At 39.1% G+C, this 22,622-nt stretch overlaps 3 protein-coding genes across 6 annotated transcripts in view; all 3 read left to right on the top strand.

Moving 5' to 3' along the window:
• The window catches only part of LOC105287608, a 43,685-nt gene extending 37,708 nt beyond the window's left edge, over positions 1-5,977 (top strand). For both annotated transcript variants that reach the window (XM_011353237.3, XM_011353236.3), the window contains exon 8: positions 203-5,977. In XM_011353237.3, the coding sequence (XP_011351539.2) occupies positions 203-483 (281 nt within the window). In that variant the 3' untranslated portion in view covers positions 484-5,977. The remainder of the gene's footprint in view (positions 1-202) is intronic.
• A 1,761-nt stretch (positions 5,978-7,738) lies between these two features.
• On the top strand, positions 7,739-10,210 carry LOC105287609 (synaptobrevin homolog 2). 2 transcript variants are annotated; one of them, XR_003406584.1, is made up of 6 exons: positions 7,739-8,001; positions 8,109-8,158; positions 8,475-8,525; positions 8,823-9,055; positions 9,636-9,732; positions 10,047-10,210. XR_003406584.1 is itself a non-coding variant. In XM_011353242.3 (5 exons), exons 1-5 carry the CDS (start codon positions 7,936-7,938, stop codon positions 10,070-10,072), a joined length of 426 nt encoding a protein of 141 aa, XP_011351544.1. In that variant the 5' UTR covers positions 7,745-7,935; the 3' UTR covers positions 10,073-10,210. The 2 variants fall into 2 exon arrangements, 1 of the variants encoding a protein (XP_011351544.1); XM_011353242.3 differs by lacking the exon at positions 9,636-9,732 and having other exon boundaries at positions 7,745-8,001.
• A 1,333-nt stretch (positions 10,211-11,543) lies between these two features.
• Positions 11,544-22,569, top strand: LOC105287610 (long-chain fatty acid transport protein 4). Of its 2 annotated transcripts, none has more exons than XM_011353243.3 (13): positions 11,544-12,037; positions 16,208-16,358; positions 16,857-17,094; positions 18,145-18,376; positions 18,988-19,189; positions 19,511-19,703; positions 19,874-20,017; positions 20,128-20,265; positions 20,359-20,425; positions 20,543-20,633; positions 20,827-20,980; positions 21,082-21,137; positions 21,209-22,569. In XM_011353243.3, the coding sequence occupies exons 1-13, from the start codon at positions 11,907-11,909 to the stop codon at positions 21,305-21,307; spliced, it is 1,896 nt and encodes a 631-aa protein (XP_011351545.2). In that variant the 5' UTR covers positions 11,544-11,906; the 3' UTR covers positions 21,308-22,569. The 2 variants fall into 2 exon arrangements, with proteins under 2 accessions (XP_011351545.2, XP_011351546.2); XM_011353244.2 differs by lacking the exon at positions 11,544-12,037 and adding an exon at positions 12,056-12,215.
• Positions 22,570-22,622: the final 53 nt, after the last annotated feature.

Genomic DNA, 22,622 nt, shown 5'->3' with positions numbered 1-22,622 from the left:
AATAAAAAATAGTGATACGCAAAGTATCTTGTCATTGTAGTTTAACCACACACACACATATATATATATTCCTCCAATTTATCGATTCAAGTCTCGATTGTATTTAACTATTTTGAAATTCGCGAGACATAATTGAATTTATATCCTCATTAGTAATTTTCGTGTGCGATTTCAATCAATCGCTCTCTGCGATCTGTTAAAGAGGGAAAACAGCTGGCCACGTCACGCGAGTGCAAGTTCATCGAGACGTCAAGCGGACTGAAGCACAAGGTGGATGAGCTTCTGGTCGGCGTCCTGAAGCAGATTCGTCTCAGGGAGAGCCGCGACAAGAAGCTACGCCGTCAGGGCAGCAAGAGCAAGCTGCTGTCGAAATTGCACAGCAGCAAGACTGTGCTGAACCTGAATCTCGCCCGCGAGATCCTCAACAAGATCTGCCTGCATGACAACAAGAGCAAGAGCTGTGAGAACCTGCACGTGCTGTGAGATAGCGCGAAAGCGCGGAAGGCAGGCGGGCGGAGGATCCTCTCGGGAGGATCGCGAAAGGACTCCTCGTGCGATCTCACGAACGAGGAAGTGCGCGAACGGTGATCGAGATCGAATCAGCTGCGTCCCGCTGCGAGAGGCTGCGTCGCGTGACATTTCGCGTTTTTCCGCGTTTCATTCTATTTTCCGTTCTACGTTCCACGCAGACCTTTCCGTAGAAAGTCACGCTGACTCGGCCGAGACCTTTTCCGCCGCCTTCGGATCATCACGAGTTTTACGAGCAATGGCTGATTACGCGTTCTGATGAGTTGTTACCACCCACGTACATACATCCCATGTTCGCCGTCCCGACTTTCGTCCCCGTGCGACGCGCCCTCCTCTCGCAGCGCCAGACATTATCCAACGCGTTATTCTTGTTGGGGTGATTTAAAACACGTACAAGAGAGCTCGGGTGCCTCCTGGTTTCCTTTTAATTTCGCGAATTGGATGTCGAAGCGAGACGACGAGCGAGAAGGAAGCAAGCACAAGCGCGTCCCTTTGTCGTCTCGCGAGGAAGAATGGATCAAAACTTTGAAAGGCTGAAGTAATTTATATAATCACGGAGGCACGTCGATATCTACTAACAGCAAAATTTCCTTTAATTCGCTACGATAATAAAACTTTTACGTTGTAATAAGACAATTATCACGTTATTATCACGTAATTACATTAGTACTTTTATACTTTGCTTTCGTAACAAAGTTACGAGATTCTGATGTAAAATTGTCGATCGTTCTCCGGCGACGCTCGAGCTAATTTTCTTCCCGAAATTGAATAATATTCCTGGCTTATGCGTGAGATCGAAATTTTGGGAGTAAACTGTAAATTAAAGTCTTTAAGCTCCTGCAAAACATGGCCGATCGACGCGTTATCCCCCGTGAAAGCGACGGGAAAAAGACCATACACAGGTAGATACCTCCGATTAAAGGATTAAAGGGACTCTCACGAACGAGTTCAACCCTCCGCGCCTCCGCGTCTACCTTCCTCCCTCATTTTCTCCTCTCGTACACGTTTTTCATACGATCGAAAATCCAAGGGAGAAAGAGAGAGAAGCAGAGAGCGTCAGGTAAGAATAGCGGAACCGTCATTGTGCATAATAACGGCTATACCGTGTGCATGTGCGTACGTCTGTATGCGTGTTTACGTGAAATTAGAATTTAAGATTAACGCTCTCGATCACAGGACCTCATCCGTTTTGGGCGCGAAACGAATGGCGGCGCCATTCAGGTAACCCTGACGCGCGTCGTCTGTCTGCAATGCAACGATTTGATTATTTATTAGAGCCTAATGAGCGCACGTGCGCCCGGTCTCACGCGTTCCTCCACAATTCGGGCCCACGATGCTCGCCAGTGTAAACGGTTCCTCGGTAATTGTGTTTCACGGACAAAGCCGGCTCTCTGAACTGTTCGATCGCTCAGGCATTCCCCAATTTTCCGAAACACACATACCTAGCAAACGAGACCGATGGGAGATTAATAGGATGAAAGATCAATTTTTTCTCAAAAATTCGGGAAACTTATTTTGTAGAAACAGATTAGCGGATTTCTATCCAGAATGTACGAATTGATGTCTAGCTGAACCGTTGATTAGTCTGGATCACTAATTATAAAATTGTCTCGTTTTTATAGACGCGAAATAATTACCGGAGGTTTACGCAATAAATTACGGGCAACAGTATTTTAATTAATAATCGTAAAGGCATAAAGGTTCGCTGGCTCGTGTACAGGCGTTAATATTCTTATCCACGTTTAGTGTATGTTCTAACAACGATCGTGAGCACACTACCATGACAAACTCTTGTGCAATTCTTTCAAGACGTCTGTACGCGCGTTACCATGATGTGTCGAGTGTCGTGGATCGCAAAACTAGCAGCGCGGAATAGAAACGAAAAGAATAAAGGTCCGAGTTTGAATAATGGCAAGCGATATTTCCGTTCGACGATGTTCTCCGTTGGGCAAACGTAAGTGTTTAACTTGAAAATATCGCTTGCCGTTACTCGTACTCACTCGAGCGTCTGGATTATTCGTTCGAATTGGCACTAGCCTGCGACGATACTCGGCTCCAAGTGTACGATCATATTAAATGTCTCTCGTAAAAAAAGAACAAGGCGAACAAATCCGTTAACGCATCGCAAGGTAATTTTTACAGAGATAAAGAAGTACTCGCGCGCTAAGCGTAATAATCCGTCGTAATCGATTACGTAATTAAACCCGGCAGGACGGAAGAATGAAAGAGAGGGTGTACTTCATTTTCCGGTCGGCGGAATTACGCGGTCGCGCGAGATAAATTCCATGTATGTTCGATCCAACCCACACGTATATATTGTACATCATCCACGCTGGACGCAGGATTCGTTCGGTACTCGTGACGCTGGTCGTCTCTTTTCACTTTGTAAAATGTAATCCGCAGTATAATATACGACGTAGTGTCTCTCGTAGTGTGATGCATGATGTATGTGTGTGTGTGCGTCTTGCTGTGTGAGATAACACTCGTCGATGCGATGAGCTTGGTGGAGAACAATGTTAAGAGCCGCGCTTAACACTTTCGCTCGCTGTCTTGTAATTTACCGCGGTCCCTTAAATTTTCATTCGCTGCTGTACACATGTGTTACACAGTTACTGCGACCCAGATACGAACGGCTAAAACAGCTGGGATTAGTTAGCCGAAGTTGTAACATTGTTGGCGCAACGCATCCAAAGTGCCGCTCGTTACCTTGCGATAACGTTGGTTTAATCGTGTTCTTCGATTATCGTAACTTGCGAGATTCTTGCGCAGATATCTCGCAAGATGCAAAAGAGAGAAAATATTTTCACCTCAAATATCTCGTTTTTTACGTTTTTCTAATTTCATGATTTTTTCTCTCAGTCGTCAGTGCAAGGATGAGTTGAATGAAAAAACTAATCTGATCTATCTTTCTTTCTATCTTTCCTCGCGAAGGCTTGATTACTCGAGTAAGCGTATACGTGATTAATTAATTAGTGACAATCTTTATGACGCTTCGCAACAGTGAAAGAGTTGAATGTCGCTCTTCTCGAGTCTCACTGATGTTAATGTGTACAAATGCAATCTAGTCGAATTCTATATATTATATTATACACGTACATTCTTCTCCTTTGTTTCACTTTTATTTTTCGTATCTTTCGATAACTGATAAGAGTTATGTCTATTGCAAAGTGTGTGTAAAACGAAGGGAACAGCAAATTCCTGTCGTTAAAATCGCGAAGAGATTGCTCTCATTTAGATAAACGCACTAGCATTGGACACTTTCTTTCATCACCGACTCGAGTCTGAGGAAGGTGGTCGATATTTCCGTTTTTCTGATACGTTCCAGTTTGATGCAATAATCAAACTATCCAGGCCCATCGATTGATAAAATTCATTTAGCACTGGTTGCACTTTTGAAATTGTTTTCCAAGCGATTCGCAACTGCAAATCTTCTCAATCAAAAATTATAAAATTTACCTGTAGTGTTTCTTTAGGACACGAATCTGCGGATTTGGAATCAGAGCGATATAGTCGCATTTTCCACTTTCCTCTCGATGCGTGATTTCGCTATCGTTTGCCACGCTTGTTGACGGAGAACAATGCATTCAAGTAGACGCGGCCTAAAGTCGTAATAGAAACGTCTTGGAGATCGACGCGTCTCCGACGCGCGAGCACCCATTACCTAAATATACGTATGTATACTTATAATACACACACATGCATATATAATATATATAAAATATACGTACATAGTCGTCGTCGTGCGATTATCATTGCCGGTGCGCAAATGTTATTTCAAGATAAGAGTATAATCCGTAATTGCGACGCGATAATGCGCCATACACGATAACGCGTCGCGCGTTTATAGAATGATGTCACACATATCGCCGCTCCTTTATCCGAGAGAGCCTCCTCAGGTTCGGAACACAGAAAAGTCCGGAAGTGATCCAAGTCCGCGACGTAAGTGTACGTGTTGTGACGAATTGATGGTGTGCAGCTTCCATTCTGGGGCTTTAGGTGTCTGTTCTGCCTGTCGTGTGAAACCCTCCCTTTCGAATGCGAACCTAATGGTCCCAGGACCATGGGGGTGGGTCGATCACGTCTGCAGGGGTATCGACTTTGCGCGTCCTCGTCTTTGAAAATATCGTGGAAACGTAATCTTGCGGTTTTCCCATAACGCAAACACCGCGTAAACAGGGGCGGGATCTCTTGAAAGCGGGAATAAACGACACGTGCGAGTGGCATTTTCTGTGAAATATCAAATACATTTCTCTCTCCTTCTTCTTCGTGCCCGCTTCGAAAATTTCCATTCCGGTGCGCGCCCGGCCCCTTGCCCGTTAATTGACGCTAAATTAATCTCCCGCGCGAGACTCCTTTGATTATTTCGCTGAACAACAAAACGCGCGGCTCGCAGTTTCAATTCCCGTGTTCGCATGTATGTACACGATTTTTGGCAGATCGCGCGGCAGATTTTCGGAAACGAATTAATCTCGCGAATGGAAAACTATCTATTGTAGTATGGTATCCGTCGTAAACCGAATGAGAAAGGCAGAGAAAGAGGGCGAGGGAGCGGGAGGCAGCTCGATTGGAGCGATTTATAAGCCGGTATAAAAGCGTGGCGTCACAGGGGCAGGGGAGTTTTCAATTTCCGATTGAATTTGAAAACACATACAGTGTGCGCGCGTTCTTGCGAAATATGACGACCTCTTTCGAAGAGCCGCGCGGAAGACTGCGGATCGATGTGACTCGATAATGTCGCCGCACGTATCATTCGTCACTCCACGAGAACTATGACTGTAAGCGTACCTCAGCGTCACCTCCGCCAAAGCTGGTCTATTTTTATATATAAATATATATAAGTATATCTATATATAAATATATAATATATATTATACAATATATAGACACATGCTCGTTCTCTCTACCTTCGTCGTAATTCATTAATCACGGCGTTAATTTTTACTTCGTAAGGGCAATTCTGTGAAGAGTACTTTTATTTCGTGCGCGCGAGGGAATTATTATATATAGGAGGTTATTTTATAGTATTAATTAAAAAATCGCAAATATGATTGCTTTTGTCGTTTGATTTCCGGAAACGCGACTGACGCGTACAAATTATGAAATAATTTTAGTATTCGATGAGAGAGTTCCCTACACTCTTTCTCTCTCTCTCTCTCTATTTCTCGCCAAACGTGCAAATTAATTTTTTTAATGAAATTTCAAAATTATAGAGCGCGGTCGCACAGCTTTGTGGGAATCTTGTTATGTATTCACGTTGCGTGTTATTGATGTTAAGCCGCTCGGTATAAAATTTGAGATATACATTGGCTTGTATCGGGAATTTTCTCCGCTAACGAGCCACCTTCGCGTCCATATGACAATCAAATTATTGTTTTATCATTCGTGCTATACTATGTATCTGTAATCGCATCTAAATGTTTATGTCGAAATAAAAGTAATATGTGACATAGCACAATCGTTTCTTTCACGCGCTATCCCTCGCATATAAACGTACATTCCGCTTGCTTCGCTTCATTATCACACTGTAGTTTATAAATAGATCGATGTAGCCGAGCACTCTTTTCTGTAAAATTAAGTATTGGGTCATTAAGTATGAAACTTTACAAATAGAACATAAACTTTTGCATTTTTTGGCACATGGACATGATTTATTTTCAATCGAAGTATGCGCCCATGTTATCTACACACTTCTGCCATTTTAGTGGTAGTTGGTCTATGCCTCTACTATAGAAGCCAGGAGTACGGGAATCGATGAAGTCGCGGAAGGCTGATTCGACTGCCTGTTGAGAATTGAAGAATTTTCCCACCAAGAAGTTGTCCAAATTCTGGAAGAAGTGATAGTCGGTAGGTGATAGATCTGGTGAATATGGTGGATGACGGAGAGTTTCCAATTCCAACTCTTGTAGCTTTGCCACGGTCAGTCGTGCAGTGTGCGGTCGAGCATTATCATGCAACAGGATTGGCATTGACCGATTGACCAATTTCGGTTGTTTAATAGCAAGTTGTTGCATCATTTCGTCCAGTTGCTTGCAATATACTTCAGCCGTTATCGATGTACGAGGTTTCATAAAGTTGTAGTAGATAACACCTGACCTGGACCACCAAACAGTCACCATAAGCTTCTTCTGTGTAATGTTGGGTTTCGCGTGATGTCTCGGTGGTTCATCAGCGTTCAACCACTGATGTGAGCGTTTACGATTGTCGTAGAGTATCCACTTTTCATCGCAGGTTACAATTCGATTCAAAAAAGATTCATTTTTGTGACGGGAAAGCAAAGAAAGGGAAGCCTCTAGACGTTGCGCCTGCTGCGCATCGGTCAATTCGTGCGGGACCCATTTGTCCAACTTCTTCATCTTACCAATTGCAGCTAAATGAACCAATATGGTGGGTATGGAAACATTGAATATCGATGCCAATTCACGTGTACTTTGAGATGGATCGGACTCTACTACGGCTCTCAAGTGATCATTATCCACCTTCGTCTTTAGTCTTCCACGTGGCTCATTAGCGAGGCTGAAATCTCCATCTCTGAAGTTTTTGAACCAATTGCCCACCGTTGCTTTAGTAGTTGAACCTTCACCAAATACAGCGTTGATATTACGAGCTGTCTCCGACACTGTGGTTCCACGGCGGAACTCATATTCATAAATCACGCGAATTTTGGACTTTTCCATAGTTCTATAAAAAAGAATCCACCAATAAAACTAATGAAGATATTTGAACAAACAAATATGACATTTGAAGAGCGAACATACATCTATCACACTAACCTAACCTGATACTGACGTCTGGCGCCAAATTTGTGATAACAAATGTTAAAGATGGCGCTTTTACATTTGTAAAGTTTCATACTTAATGACCCAATAAATTAATTCTGAATAAATAGTAAAATTAATTCTGTAAAATTCTCTAAGATTCCCATTCAAGCAACTGAGAGACATTCAAAATCAATGTCTCTTGAATATCAGCAATTGCAAATCGATTGCAAATATCGAACTTTCTGTTAAGCTGAAAATGAATTATTTCTATCCTGTACATTGCTATTTAAAAATACGTTGGCGTCAGTATTTGAAGAGAAATGATCTTCCACGACGTTATGTGCATTTTAAATTATTCCGATATCATCAGTTTTCGCGAAGTATTTAAGTATTTAAAATAATTTTCCCTCGCTATTGTACATGCAAAGTGTCGCTTCCCGATACTGCCCTCTGCTATATTGATCCACCGTTTGAATACCGCCTGATTGCGGGGGCCGCATCACTGGGGCCGGTAAAACAGGATGGCTGCTGTCAAAATGGCCGAGTACTTGCGTGCGCTTGGTTGCTGATCGGCGACGGAGACCAGCTAGGTGCGCGAATCTAGCACTTGCGACCCGCGAGCGACGCGCGGTCTCCTTTTCCTGAAGGCATGCTGTCGTCCGGTAAACGCAGCCTATCCAGGGAGGACATCAGAGCCGCGGATAAGGATGAAAAGGTGAGTACTCGCGTCGCAATACACAGAGAGAACACGTAAAGCACCGGAAGTGACGCGTCACTTGGCGGGAAGCGTGACGTGTGTTTGAACCGCCTGTTGCTTCGCAGGAATCGCTATTGGAGCATGACAGCGATCTGGACGAGGAGATGCTGTTCACGTAAGATTGGAATTTCAGTTTTTCCGCCTCGTTGCGCCCGGTTGAAGAAATCTCGAGGCAGGAGATGGTGAAAAATCGCCGCAAGTGTCGATTCGTTGGGTGGAACACTCGGTGAAGTGGTCACGCTGCTAGAAACCAATCGTTTTTTAAATTTCGTTTTACATTCTAAATTGCGTAAATTGTGATTTTTATAATTGTTTGTATACTTGCGTTTGCTCGTCGAGATGTTACATCCAGCAAACTGGTGCCTTGCGCATTTTTCTTGGGGGCTGCCTCGATTGATTCGGTTGCGCTGATGTGTGATATGCAATTGCAGTCGTCCGAGCACGTCCAACGCGGACGAAAGAGTCGACAACAAGATGGACAGGTGAGAAACGATGCATTTTTCATACCTTGAATGGTAACGAGACAAATTAGGACAAATTATCTCGATTACAAATTTATTTCCGTGAGCGTCATTGCCCCCGCGAGATTTTAATTTCAGTAACTTTAAACGAGTATTGTTAAATATTAATTCTTACCTTAATTGTCATAACTTATTTATCATAGATCGTGTGCGTTTGTTTAAATAACTGAGATGCAACTTTCTATTTAATCAACTTCGTGCCTCCGCGTGTTGAATTATCGAACGGTGCGTGTGATCCGTAAATGTCTGTGCTTGAAGCGTGAAGCTGCAGATTCAGGAGGTGGCGGACGTGATGAGGGATAATGTGCAGAAGGTGATGGACCGCGGCGAGAAGCTGGAGGATCTACAGGAGGCGAGCGATCGTCTCAACATGGCCGGGAACGAGTTCAGGGAAGCGGCGAGGAGAGCTCAGCGACGAGCCTGGCTGCAAAACGTCAAGTCAAGGATCATCATCATCAGCATCACCGTGACGATCGTGCTCTTCATCGTTGGTAGGGACCAGCGACGCGTTTTCAACGATTCGCTTAGCGAAAACAGGAGCATGCCGAATCTCCCGCATTCGAGTCCTACGTCACACCTTCTTAACGCTCTCTGAACATCATGACTCATCTCGTAACTTGCACGTTTTGTTTTTCTTCATGCTGGCTGTTTTCCATGTTCATGGGCAAGAACAGCAAGTAATTAGGACTCGCGAGTGGAGAACTGACGGTTTTGCGGCTGGGAAAGAGAGGAGTAACAACCTGCGAGCATAGCACAAACATAGCAATAAACAAATTTTTTTAAAGTATAACATAGTTTTAAGAAAACGATCAGCGAACGTTTCTTAGCCGCGAAATTAAATTGATAATCTAGAATCGGCATATAAATTCAATTACATCATCGCCGGATGAAGAAACAACAAATAAGACAATTAAATTTACGTATTCCTTCTGACGCTGCAAAAGCAATTATTCTCTTCCACTCGTTTTCCCAGCCGCGGAAGCACGAGGTTCGTAGTTCCGAAGCTCTTAATTCAGCAGCCCACTGCGTCGAGTGCATCCAGTTAGTTAGATCAGCGCGTGTCGTTTTCAGTTCTGGACATCATGGTGCTTTACCTGGTTCTCAGATAGCGAGCACGATGTGATCGCGAGCCGCCGATCGTGAAGGTACATGATCGGATCGGATGAAGGTACATGACTCTTCGCATTCTCTCCTTGAACCTGCTCGAACTTCAGTAACGTTTTTAGCAGTCGCAGACCACCCGGGAGCCGTTGAAATATTTTATTTACCTCGTCGCACATTCCAACTCAAGCATAATTTGCAATTTACAATTCCGCTAGACACACACTCCGAACCTCGCGCGTCTTTGCCTCTTTTTTGTCACATTATTCACACTTTGCGTCGTGTTCCGATTACACAATCGCCGGATTAATCAAAACAACTTAGAGATGCAGTCTTCAATTTCTTCAATGTCTTCAATGTCTCTTTTTTTCTCTCTTCCAGTATCTATCATCGTGAAGTATACGTGAACCGGCGACGTTCTGACTGAGGGACCGGCGACCTGTCGTCTGCATCTTGTACATTAATATGCACTGAACCAATAATATATACGTATTGCATAGTTATAAGTTTCTGTAAAAAATATATCTTCTATTATTTTTGCATATAAATGCGTCGTTATTTCTATTTCGCCCGGCGTTAATTGTGCCTGTTCGCTTATCACGCTGTAGCAAACGGGATAGATCAGATAATGCGAATTATCTGATCTTGCTTCTTCCCGTATATATTTCAGATATATTTTCTCGGAACAATGTTGAAAATGCAGCGCATGATGCTGTTTTATAGGTGGTTATTGTCAACATTATTGCGAGATTAGATTAAAAAAGCTATTATCAGTGTTGAAACGCTCGTGAAAATTTCGAGATGATTCGCGGGTGAATAATTGTTCCGATGTTTATCGAGGAATAAACATCGAATTGTAACAGATACATGTGTTTAACGTTTTATGTTATTTATATGGCTCACACAAACGTTGACTGGTTGATTTTCGGTCATCTATGGAGTTTTTGTCTGAACGTAAACTTTCTGAGAATAAAAAATATACTTATTATTAAAAATACGTTTATTATATTTGTACGTGAATGTCAATGCGATTAGAATAGATATCAGCAACTTATACGGATTATTTGTATCATTCATATCAATTCACGTAAAAAAGAACATGCGCTATCACGAATTTAATGATAATAATGACCTATATACATATATGTGTTCTTTATTCGCTATATTTTATCAGCTCAGATTAACGGTTCCTCCTCCTCAGATATCTTTAGAGGAATATTTTATGACTAAATATATTTTGACTAATTATTCAACATAAATCATTGTTGAATAATTCTTTTGCATTATTTTCACGTGTGACTCAATATTAAGAATTTTTAAAAAATTGTCTTTATTTCAACGAAGACACCGAGGTTTCCTCGAATTAATTAATATTCTTGTAATGAAAACAAGAGCTGAGAATGCAGCATACGATCTTTAATCATGATTTTATATTCACAAGTAAGTCAGTTCTTCAATTGTTCAACGAAAAAGTCGGATAAAAATATTCGATCAACTAATGACTCACTGCAGCTTATTAAAACTCGCAACACTGGCCGACTGCATCATAAAGTAGTAGTGCTGATACAGGGCAAAGTTTACATCACCTATACATATCTATGTTACATATAAATAGTTGACACACTTGCCGACGTAAATCACGATAAACGGTAAATAAAGAGAGACTACAAATTATGCGAGAAACACTCGATTATCCGGTTATTAATAATTGTGGTCCCGCAATAGAACAGGTCCTTCAGTTAGAAAATTAGTTAGGATGCATCCGGGCGCGCGAGAGGCATCACTCAGAAAGGAGAACAGTTCGAGGGCTTCCGCTTCTGCTCTCTTATCGAAGTACGCGCCAGAAGTTGTTAGCTCAGTGCATTCGCATCGCTCGTTGCAGTGCCGGCGCATGTGTCTCGTGAAGCTGCGCAAGGCCGAGTCGTTGCAGCCGAGTTCTATCAGTTGCTCCCACCGCCTCGTCAGATCGGCGGCAAGTGACTGTCCTGATGACTGTTCGTGTTTTACGCTAGATCATTTGTATGTGCGGTGGCCGCGGGAAGGCAATCTGACTGGTCGATATATGTTGCGATTACTCGACGGTCCTGTTTCAGTCGTAGCGCGACGACCGAATTTACTTGGTTCTCTCTCCGGCTTCTCTGTCGGATTCCTTTATCATCAACGCGACGCGACGCCATTTCTCGCTGGTGCATTATCAATTAAGTCCGCAGTCATAGGTCGAGCGAAAGCACGAGACCGAAAATGATCGCGACAACGGAGCTGCATCAAGTCGTCATCACCGCGCTAGGTCTCTTGCTCGGTGGTATCCTGCTCAGCGGAAGTGGCCGGCACTTCATCTACGTGCTCTTCAAAACACTGCCTAGGGATGTGCTGTGAGTACGAACACGCGCGAAGACGACACGCGGCTGGGATGATATCTGGGGCGAATGTGTCCGTGGATGTTGAATTAGATGCGTGCCTGGGTCGGCCACGAGGATGTCCTTCATGGCAGCCCTCCGAAAGCGAATGAAGAACGTTTTGGAGAACGCTCGGAGGTGTTGCCACGAGAGAGTACGTCCTGGCCATCCATTTCCATCTCGCTGAATTTTCTTTCTTCTTTGAAATTTTATTCCAACTATGATCGTTGCGATTTCTATGGTTCAAATGTTGATCCTTATGCCTGTTTCTGGGAATGTTTCTTATTGAACAAATCTGAAAACGAATGATAATGCTAATATTTTACATGTATATATATATATATATATATATATATATATATATATATATATATATGTTAATATTGTAGGTTTATTTGTTTTTTTGGCGTAGCGATTGCCACTTAATTATAATTTTAAATAGTGGAAACAATCTTCATGTAGAGTGTTGACATGGTTTGAAATAGGTTTTTGTGCTACAAATTATGGCATTATAGATTCGTGTTATGATGTATCGTGTTATGGACTAGTAATTTACGTTGAGTAGCCGGAATGGGATACACTGAATGATTGCCTGTTGCGTCCGCGTTAATGCTCCGTCTTACGCTAGAATGTAGCACGCGTGAAAGGTCGGAAAATTCACGAGAATTAGCCGTACAATTTTGTTCTTATTTTATCTATTAGAATAACTGGTTATAAATAATTTGATTTGAAGAATTAGCAATTACAATGCTACTACTTAAGTTCGATGTTGCTAATAGAGACGAGAATTTTATTCAAAATATAAAAATCTTTTTTACAATATTATATGTTGATCTTTTCTTATAAGCTTTTCATTAATTTTTGTAATAGTTACATTGTTTGGTAGAGTATATTTTTCATTATATAGAAGCTGAATTAAAGGGAAAAATTAATTTTGATATATGAAATGACAAAATGAGTTCTGGCAAAATCGTGGATTTTATTATCAAAAGAATATAAAGAGATACATGTTAAAGACGCATCAAGAAGTAGCTATTTCATTTCTCAGACAGATAAGAGAGTGATATTTGTTAGGTTTAAAGTTCAAGTGATGACGTCTGGTAGATCTAAGCAAAACTTCTTTGCTTCCTTTTTATAACTTGATGCTTAAGAATAATTAATTGCTTTGTTTTGCAACTCACCCGCAATATTATTTGCATAATTCAAAACATTTTTTATGTAAATTATATTTAATTGAGACGCACATGAGACGCACATAAATAGTTATGTGTAACTATTTATGTAACATAAATAGTTACTATGCAAAATCTATGTACAGATATAGTTACCTCGTTTTTTATGATGAAATTAAAAGCTTTTTTCTGTCTTTTTGATATTCTTGACTTTTTTGTGAAATGGCAGAACTAATTGAGCATATTACGTCCGCGTAGCTCGCTGCAGCAATCACTCGCACGCATTTTATCACAGTCGTAAAACCGTCAATTGATTGAAATGTCACACTACTATTATACTACGCACTTTGTGCAAGTTATGCAACTGTGTTGCGAATATGGCGAATCAATAATAATCAATAATTTTATAATATAACAAAATGCTTAACGATTACAAGATTTACATTTGTAAACACAAATTTATAAATGACCATTACATTTGAAAATAAACAATATTCGTAATGATATTCGTAAATAATGATATCCTATAAACTGGAAAAGAGATAAGATTTCCAATTAAATAACAATTTATGACAAAATAACATGTAAATAGAGCAAATAGCTCTGCTAAGTCGCACTCTCTGTTATCTCATCAGTTTCAAACTATTTTTTGAGAGGATGGATGACATTTTTATATCGTTATCGCTCCGTTACATTGTATTGAAGCGAGTATTGAAGCGATCGATCTAAAATTGCCTCAGCTTCAATGATGTATATTATGTGTATTATATTATACGTAGTCGTGTCGCTTGGAATATTACGTGTCAACAGCACAAGAATTGTATTACAAAAGTAATATTTCATCCGTGTCAACGATCAAGATTCGCAAAGCGTCAGCTTGACACCCTCCCGCTGCAGATAAGCATAATTCGTTTCTGCTTTTGAATAAATTTACATTTTTAAACAAAGTGTTAACATGCTGAGTACATGGACGGATCTTTTTTGTGTTTAAACTTCATAGTTAGGTAATTTCCTGGTTAATGGTAATGCTCGATAGACGCCACCAGTCGACGTTAATAATACGAGCTCTTATCGCACTTCGTAATAACATTATTTTTTATATCGTCGATTGCGTGATTTCTGCCTTAATTGCGTTTCTTACAATTATGATAGTGACCTTTGACGATCAGCCTTTGATCGAGCAGCCTTTGATAGCTATAAGTTGAAATATGCGTACACGCTTGGTGGCGAAGCATTCGAAGAGAAAGAGAGAGAGAGAGAGAGAGAGAGAGAGATCGTTTTAAATATTTTATTATTTTCTCAATGGATGCACGTGGAGTACATGACACACTGAAAGATTAATAACGATGAGATTAATAAAGATTAATAGTGTATCATCTAATTCAATGTAATGTAAAAACGAGACTATAAGATGTAAATAAATATAATATTATAGTATTACATACGCATAAAAAATCTGCGATCGATAATTTTGTGATATGCATTATCGTCATATTTCGTGCAACTTGATATAGACATAAAATGTACAATTATATGTATATTGAAATGATTAAATCATTGAATTCGCACACTTGTTGATCTTCTCAGATGATCGTCACTTTCTTCTTACGCAAACGCTTAATTTGATTAGTAGTGTGTTTATGTCCGTCACAAATGCAAATTTCCAATTTTCCATTTATAGAGCAGTTGCTTAATATCTAACTGAGTGAATTCGTAGACCTTTTTATAAAAACCTGAAAGATTACTTTTCGCATGTCATTTGCATGTAATCATAATAAGCAGTGATACTAATTATCGCAAATTAGATAAGAATTGTTTAATATAATTAACATGTGATAGAATATGTGTTGTATCATCTTTAATTTATATAGCGATGAGATTAATAAAATTATGCCGTCTAAACATCTAATGGAATAAATTGTGTCGCGTTAAAATAAAGTGTGATACTAAAAGGAACATCAATAAATAAGATCGTAATTGTTTATCTGTGTATATCTTTGTTTGACATATCTTTTCTTTTATCATTATTAATTTAACAATTCCGCAATATTTGTTTATTTTGTTTTTATCCTGCAAAAATTTTGTCGATATTATTCTTGACGATTCGGACTTTAACAAATTTATTGTAGCATTTTTGCCACCAAATATAGAATAAAGAAGTAAAATATAAAACTAAAATTCAAAAGATAAGAATATAAATCCACGATATAAATGAGAAAAAATGGAAACATGTTATCTGTAAATTATCAATAAATAATTTTCATTTCTTCCAATATAAGTTATTTCTTCTCAAAGACTATCTTGCGCAATATACTTTTATGACTCATAATATACCCAAACGATCCAACCTAAGTTGCAAGTCAAAGTTTTAAAGTTAAGTAATCAAGATATCATGAATTTGTGTATTGCTTGACAATTTCGTTACATAACTGGTATCTCTGTCCACTTTTTCCTTTTTGATATCATATGAATAAGATTGAAATAAATTGTACATAATACATAATTAAATTAATAAAAATTCTTCATAATTAGGTGAAATTAAAAGAAGCAATAGGTCCTGCCTGTCAATGATCGTTCGGAAATCGCGTTCCTCGCGTTTTGCCAGGTGTTAGAGTCGCTGCTAATAGAGCAGCTGCATTCGCGTGACACACATCACGTGCGTGTCGTGTGGCGATATTAACCAATTGCGAGAGAGAAAAAGACGTTACGCGAGGGGAGCCTGAGCGATGCATTGTCAATTGAGAAAACATGTCACGCTATTTCTCGCAATTCGAAATCAATTGCTGCGTTTTCGCCAAATATCAGAAAATCGCGATCCATGTCCCCAAACTCCGAACTCGGGTCGGAGACCGTGTGATCCACGAAAATGCGATCGAAGGACATTAATATTAAATAGTTCCTGTTAAATATTAAGTAGCTTATGAGAAACGTATCGACAATTCAGCTTGATTTCCGGATTTTTTGTTCTGCCTAGGGCTGCTGTCCGGTTTGCACAAGTTAACATGCTTCTCTGGTGGTGGGAGAAGCGCGAATATACCGTCGCAAAGTTGTTCTCGAAGTATGCAGAGGCACACCCGGAAAAAATAGCTTACATTTTCGAGGATAAAGAGTGGAGTTATCAAAAGGTATTGTCTGTCGTTTTACGAATCATTTGCATACGTAAATTTGCGAAACCGCATTGAGCACCTAAATCTTTGCGTCGAAGATTACATCAACACGTAGATTTCATAATAGCGTTACGTAATCTTCGATCAACAGTCACAGTTTCTGACTGTTAACTAAAACAATATACTAAAATAATATTCATAAAATTAGCGAAATCAGTCCTCAATTATCAATCGTCCTGAATAAGAATTCAAATTCTGAATGAGAATATTAAATAATTCGGCAATTTTTTAAAGCTGTTTTTCTTATTAGCGACACATTATAAAAAAATTGAATCAATGAATATAAATAGAAACTCACTTGTTTATATTCATCGATTCAAGTTTTAGAAATTCAATTAGTGGACAAAAAGTTCTTTCAATTTCTTCTTAAACGAAGAAATCATTAAATTTACGATAATATTTCTCGTGATATTACAAGTGCATAATGACTTTCTCTATGTCCGGAACGATGCACAGTTGGAGGAATTCAGCAACTGCATAGGGCGTTACTTCCGCGCGAAGTCATTCTCTCAGTTTGATAGCATAGCACTTTTCATGGAGAATCGTCCCGAGTACATTGGTACCTGGCTGGGCCTCAACAAAGGTGGCTTCGTGGGCGCCTTAGTGAATACGAATCTCCGTCACGAGGTGCTGCTGCACAGTATCAAGACTGCTGAATGCAAGGCTGTTATCTTCGGATCCGATCTTAAAGACGGTAAAACTTTGAAGCTTTTCCGCTACTGATTAATACTATCAGTTTTAGTTTTCAGGTTGAAAATTAACGTTTTTCTTCATTTTGTGATACTCAGTCATCAGTCTTCATCAGGGAGAGAAAAAAAACTTGGAATTGATACAATATCAATGCAGAGATAAGATAACTGAAACAGTATCAAAGAGAGTATCACATTTCTCCTCTTCCTGAAATATTCACGAAATGTCTGAAATAAAATGACATAAGACATAGCTCTGATCTAACCCACTGATATTAAGTATTAAGAAAGATAAGACTGGTTTAATTCCTCTTGCCGATGTTAGCTCGCGACTCGAAAGCCGAGAAAAGAAACTTTTAAATATATATAAATATATATAAATGTAAAGTGTACTATTTCCTATCAACTTACACAGTAGGAAGCATACAATCATTTTTGCTTTACTGTGTAACACAAAATTATTTGACGCGTTGGCAAAATTCGGTTAGTCATCTTATGATGGATTTCATTCAGAAGGAGACACTTAGGAGATGATAATGCATTTTTGATATGAAAGATTGTATTGCATTATATGTTCTACGCGCGACGGCTGGACGGCTGTGATCATAAAACAACGCGAGACGCTTCAATCGTATCACTTCGGACAATGACAATTGTCACGTGACACTTGTCGCACGATATGTTAATCCGGGTCCCACCATTTCCTGGGCGAAGAGTATACACGGAAATAAAGTGATTGCATTTCTCGACGAAATAAAAATTGCCAATCGAGGACTTAGTTGACGCACTTCTTGTAGTTTCTGTAATTATACATTATTCTATAATTGTACAATTATTACAATTAAGATTGATTCCGACATCGTAACGCGATTTTTCCATATTCATTCTATCGTTCATGTCACAATGGAATAAATATCATCTCGACATCTTTTTATATTGTAATCGGTTAAGAATTTTTATCTAACAAGTATAACTAGTTCCAAGAGATGAATGCTAAAAAATTCGAACTCGTTTGCATTATCGCGGCCATTATCCAAGCGTGTATGTATGTGCAGCAATTCGTGATATTAAGGACAAGATACCCGACGTCGGGCTTTACCAATGGTCGGAGGTTGCGGGCACACCTGTTCTAGAAGGAGCGGTCGATCTTAATGCGGAGATGAACAGCATTGATCCTGGACCCCTTGTGGTTCAACTCAGCCTTGGCAGTCCTCGGGATAAATTGATTTACATCTACACCTCCGGCACCACAGGAATGCCGAAGGCCGCCGTTATCAATAATTTGAGGTGAGCTCCCATTGTTCTCGCGCGAGATTTATTAATGAGACAGATGGCGAGGACTGTCGGGATAAAACGGGATGTGCGCTGCAAGAAGATACGATGTTCTCTATTGTCGTGTTGAATACGATGCTCTCTTCGAAGGACAAATGTTTTATCTGATTTTATCTTCTATTTGTCGATTGCGTGTTTCGTGTGTTCATGATGACATCAGAAGAATGCGAGCTGAGGGCGTTTGTAGCATCCTCGGAACTTCGCGGTAAAGTTTTATCTGACACCGGTCAGAGTCCATCACGTTGACTCCGATAAGTGTCCGACTTAGACGCCTACGCTGATAAACTCTACTTAAAACAATCATCAATTATGGATCTTTAAATAAAGAATTTGTAATCGGCTTGTTGATAACTCGTGAACCGGATTGAGAACATTTATTTCCATTCGGTCGTTGCGACAAAAATATTTTATGACGTCAATGCAATATCACTGCAACATAATAAATTATCAGTGAAATAAGTTACGTATATTTGTATGCTTAACTTGTATATTCCACGATACGTTATCCTCGAATGTAGGAACGAAAAAGTAATCCCAGCAGACGCCCACTGTTTTCTCATTTTCAGATTCATGTACATAGCCCGTGGCCTGTGCACAATGCTTAAACTGCGCCCGGATGATCGTATTTATGATTCTCTGCCTCTTTATCACACCGCAGGTGGTATAATTGGAGCAGGTCAAGCGCTCCTGTGTGGCGTTACCGTCGTGCTCCGCAAACGATTCAGCGCGTCCAACTTTTGGCCGGACTGCGTCCGTTACAAGTGCACTGTAATTATTCTGTTCTTCATATAATATTCTAGAAAGCTTTTAAGAAATTATAATCTAACGTAAAAGAAACGTAAAAGAGATCGCGTTTTTATGAGCTGGACGCAGCTCATGTTGAAAAATGAAGGAATTCTTAATAGGTTTGAATCTTTGCGTTTCTCTCTCTCTCTCCCTCTCTTTCTCTGATTTCTTAATGTTCTGCTAATAATACAATTAATCAATGTTATAGTAATTATATGCTCCTTATATAAATATTCAATATGGTTATAAGTCTTCGAGAATTTTGAAAATGGCAATGATGAAATTAAAAGATTAAACTTTCAGATTGCACAATATATCGGAGAAATCTGCCGTTTCCTTATGACGGTTCCGCCAAGCCAGTACGACACGTCACACAAAGTGCGCTTAATGGTCGGGAACGGTTTGAGACCACAAATCTGGGAATCCTTCGTAAAGAGATTCGGCGTGAAACAGATAGGCGAAATCTATGGAGCCACCGAGGGAAACTCGAATCTCGGTAACTCACTTGTCTGAATTTTCAATTAATTTCGGAATTACTGCGATAGTCGTAATCGATTTATGATTGGTACAATTCTGATGCGTTGAGCCTCTTTTAATTAAGCGAGAATATAAATCGTTGGTGATGTACCTGCTACCACAATTATCGAACGTTCGTATGATTTTCAGTCAACTTTGATAATAAAGTTGGTGCTGTCGGCTTTTTACCGAGGTATCTCTTTCATTTGTATCCGGTTGCACTGTTGAAGATCAATGACGAGACGGGGGAATTGATAAGAGGTCCAGATGGATTCTGCATACGCTGTAAACCTGGTATATATTATTAATATATCATATTATAATATTAATAAATCAGAAAACACGTGTCTATTAAATATATCTATTAAAGAGTGTATTTATTGTTGTTATATAATTTCACCTAGGCGAGGCTGGCCTTTTCGTGGGCAAGATTGATCCAAAGAAAGTAATAAGCTCCTTCACCGGCTACCTGGACAAGAAAGCTTCGGGACAAAAGATTTTACGTGACGTTTTCAAGAAGGGCGATCAGGTCTTTAATTCTGGTTAGTAATATGGCACAGTCTATGTGCGCAATACTATATCACAAATTTTTCTGAAATCGAATTTAACTTTTAATGATTAAATTTTTCGAATAGGTGATATCTTAATTATGGATGAGCTTGGATACTTTTACTTCAGAGACAGAACTGGTGACACGTTTAGGTATGTATTCTCAAATAATTAATTTACAAATTAAGAACTCGATAATCATCAATATTACTGAAAGTATGAAAACTACTTAAACAATTAACAAATTTGACTAATACATTATTTTGTCAGGTGGCGAGGTGAAAATGTCGCAACTTCCGAAGTAGAGGCCGTCATTAGTAACATAATAAATCTCAAGGATGCGGTTGTATACGGTGTCCAGGTAAATGACAATTCAATCAATCATAAATTGGTCTATGTTATCTGTCTATGTTATCTATGAATCTATGTTCAAAGGAAAAAAAATTTGATTTACGCCAATAAATGGCTAAAGAATGTTAGAATAAATCTTACGCAATCCTAAAAACGAAGAGTGATGAATATTTCATACATAAACGTAAAAATTATGTGTTTAGATACCTGGCAACGAGGGCAGGGCGGGCATGGTATCTATATATGATCCGGATAAATCCCTGGATCTCAAAGTACTGACGGAAGGATTGAAGAAATGCCTACCGTCTTACGCCAGACCTCGTTTCATTCGCGTTTTAACGGATCTGCCAATAACCGGTAACGTTTTATATTTCTCTGCAAAATTCTAACAAATTCTGAATTAGTGTAAAATTTCGCAATGCATATCGTTACCGTAATTCGTTTCGTTTTATGAAAAGGCACGTACAAGCTGAAGAAGAAGGATCTCCAACAGGAGGCTTTTGATATTAAAAAGGCAAGTACTCTGCAAAATCTATTTTCTTCTTCGAAAAAGTTGAGATGTTCTAATGATAGGAATCTTTGCAGGTGAAGGATACAATCTACTTCCTCAACAAGGATGTCTATGTGAGACTGACTGACGAGCTTTACAATGATATCGTCGAAGGAAAGCTTCGAATATCGTAAAAGTGGTAAAATTAATGGGAGAAACGATACGCATTCTCGCTTGTGTTCACGATGAGAAGAGAGAAGATGCTATGAACGTAACGTTAAATGAACACCGAACGGAACACATACCTTAGAGTGATCGATCGTATAATCCTATAAGTTTCCAATGATGAAATCGCACATCACATCGCAGTAACTTCGTGGAGCATCAAGTCGTCGCGCAAATCATTATTTTTGCATATACGCGCGTGTAAGGGAATACACGTTGTTTTGAAGAGTGAATGGAATAGAGAAGCCTTTTTCTCATCTGATGCTTTGCAGTTCATAGATCACTTACGGCAGCAAAGTCACGACAATATATGCGAATGCATGTGCTGCAAGAAAATTAGCAAGTTCATTAAACTGCTAAAAGAATGACTGAAAGAATGATTCTCTAAGCTGAATGTGTCTTACATAGTTACGTTTTCTCGCGAGTTTATGATACGTTGTTACTTTGTTAAATTCGGGAAGTGAACTTATCGAGCTTCACATCAAACGCGCAAATTTATAAGTACAAGAGTTCGTTATGCTAGACTTTTATATTTGATAAAAAATCATGTAATAACTTTTGTAAATAATTGTATCATAATGTAGAAAATTTGAATTGATTTATATACGTATACATATTTAGACGGCGTCGATTTAATTCTAAATCTTGTAGAATTTTCGAGTTTTGGTTGTTTATTATGGCGCTACTGTGAATAATTGAAAAGCTTCATGATATATGTTCGACAGTCTGTACAAACACAACTGTGCTGATTTCTTTTTCATAGCCTGCAATTTGTATAATAATTAACATACAATGATTGTGATATCAATGGTTAATATGAATTATATTTTATATATTACATATATTTGCAAGCCGATTCATTAAGTAAATTAATGAATTGCAATTGTCAGAGTTTGGAAGTCCACAGACAATTACAAATTGCAGAATGTAATTAATACTGTTATATCTTGAAAAATATCAACAACTAAACTATTTTTCTACATGATTATTGTAGTTATATATACTTGTTTCACAACTGTTTTCACATAAAATCGAATTATTTTTATATGACATTCTATTATTCTTATATGACATATTAATAAGTGACAATATCTTTTAGCCTCTGCGAAAATAAACATATGTATTCGTACAAATGCATGTGTAGTCGGGGCTGTATGCTTATGAAATTTTAGATTTCTATTTTTAGAAATCTACGAGTGTTGTATAAATAAAGAATTTACGATTACGAAAGTAACTCTAAACAATCTTAATTCTTCTTCCCAGAAAACGATATTTTTTATTAGG

The sequence above is a fragment of the Ooceraea biroi genome, chromosome 5 (genome assembly GCF_003672135.1).
Source record: "Ooceraea biroi isolate clonal line C1 chromosome 5, Obir_v5.4, whole genome shotgun sequence".
NCBI lineage: Eukaryota > Metazoa > Arthropoda > Insecta > Hymenoptera > Formicidae > Ooceraea > Ooceraea biroi.
This window is presented reverse-complemented; position numbering and strand designations above follow the sequence as displayed.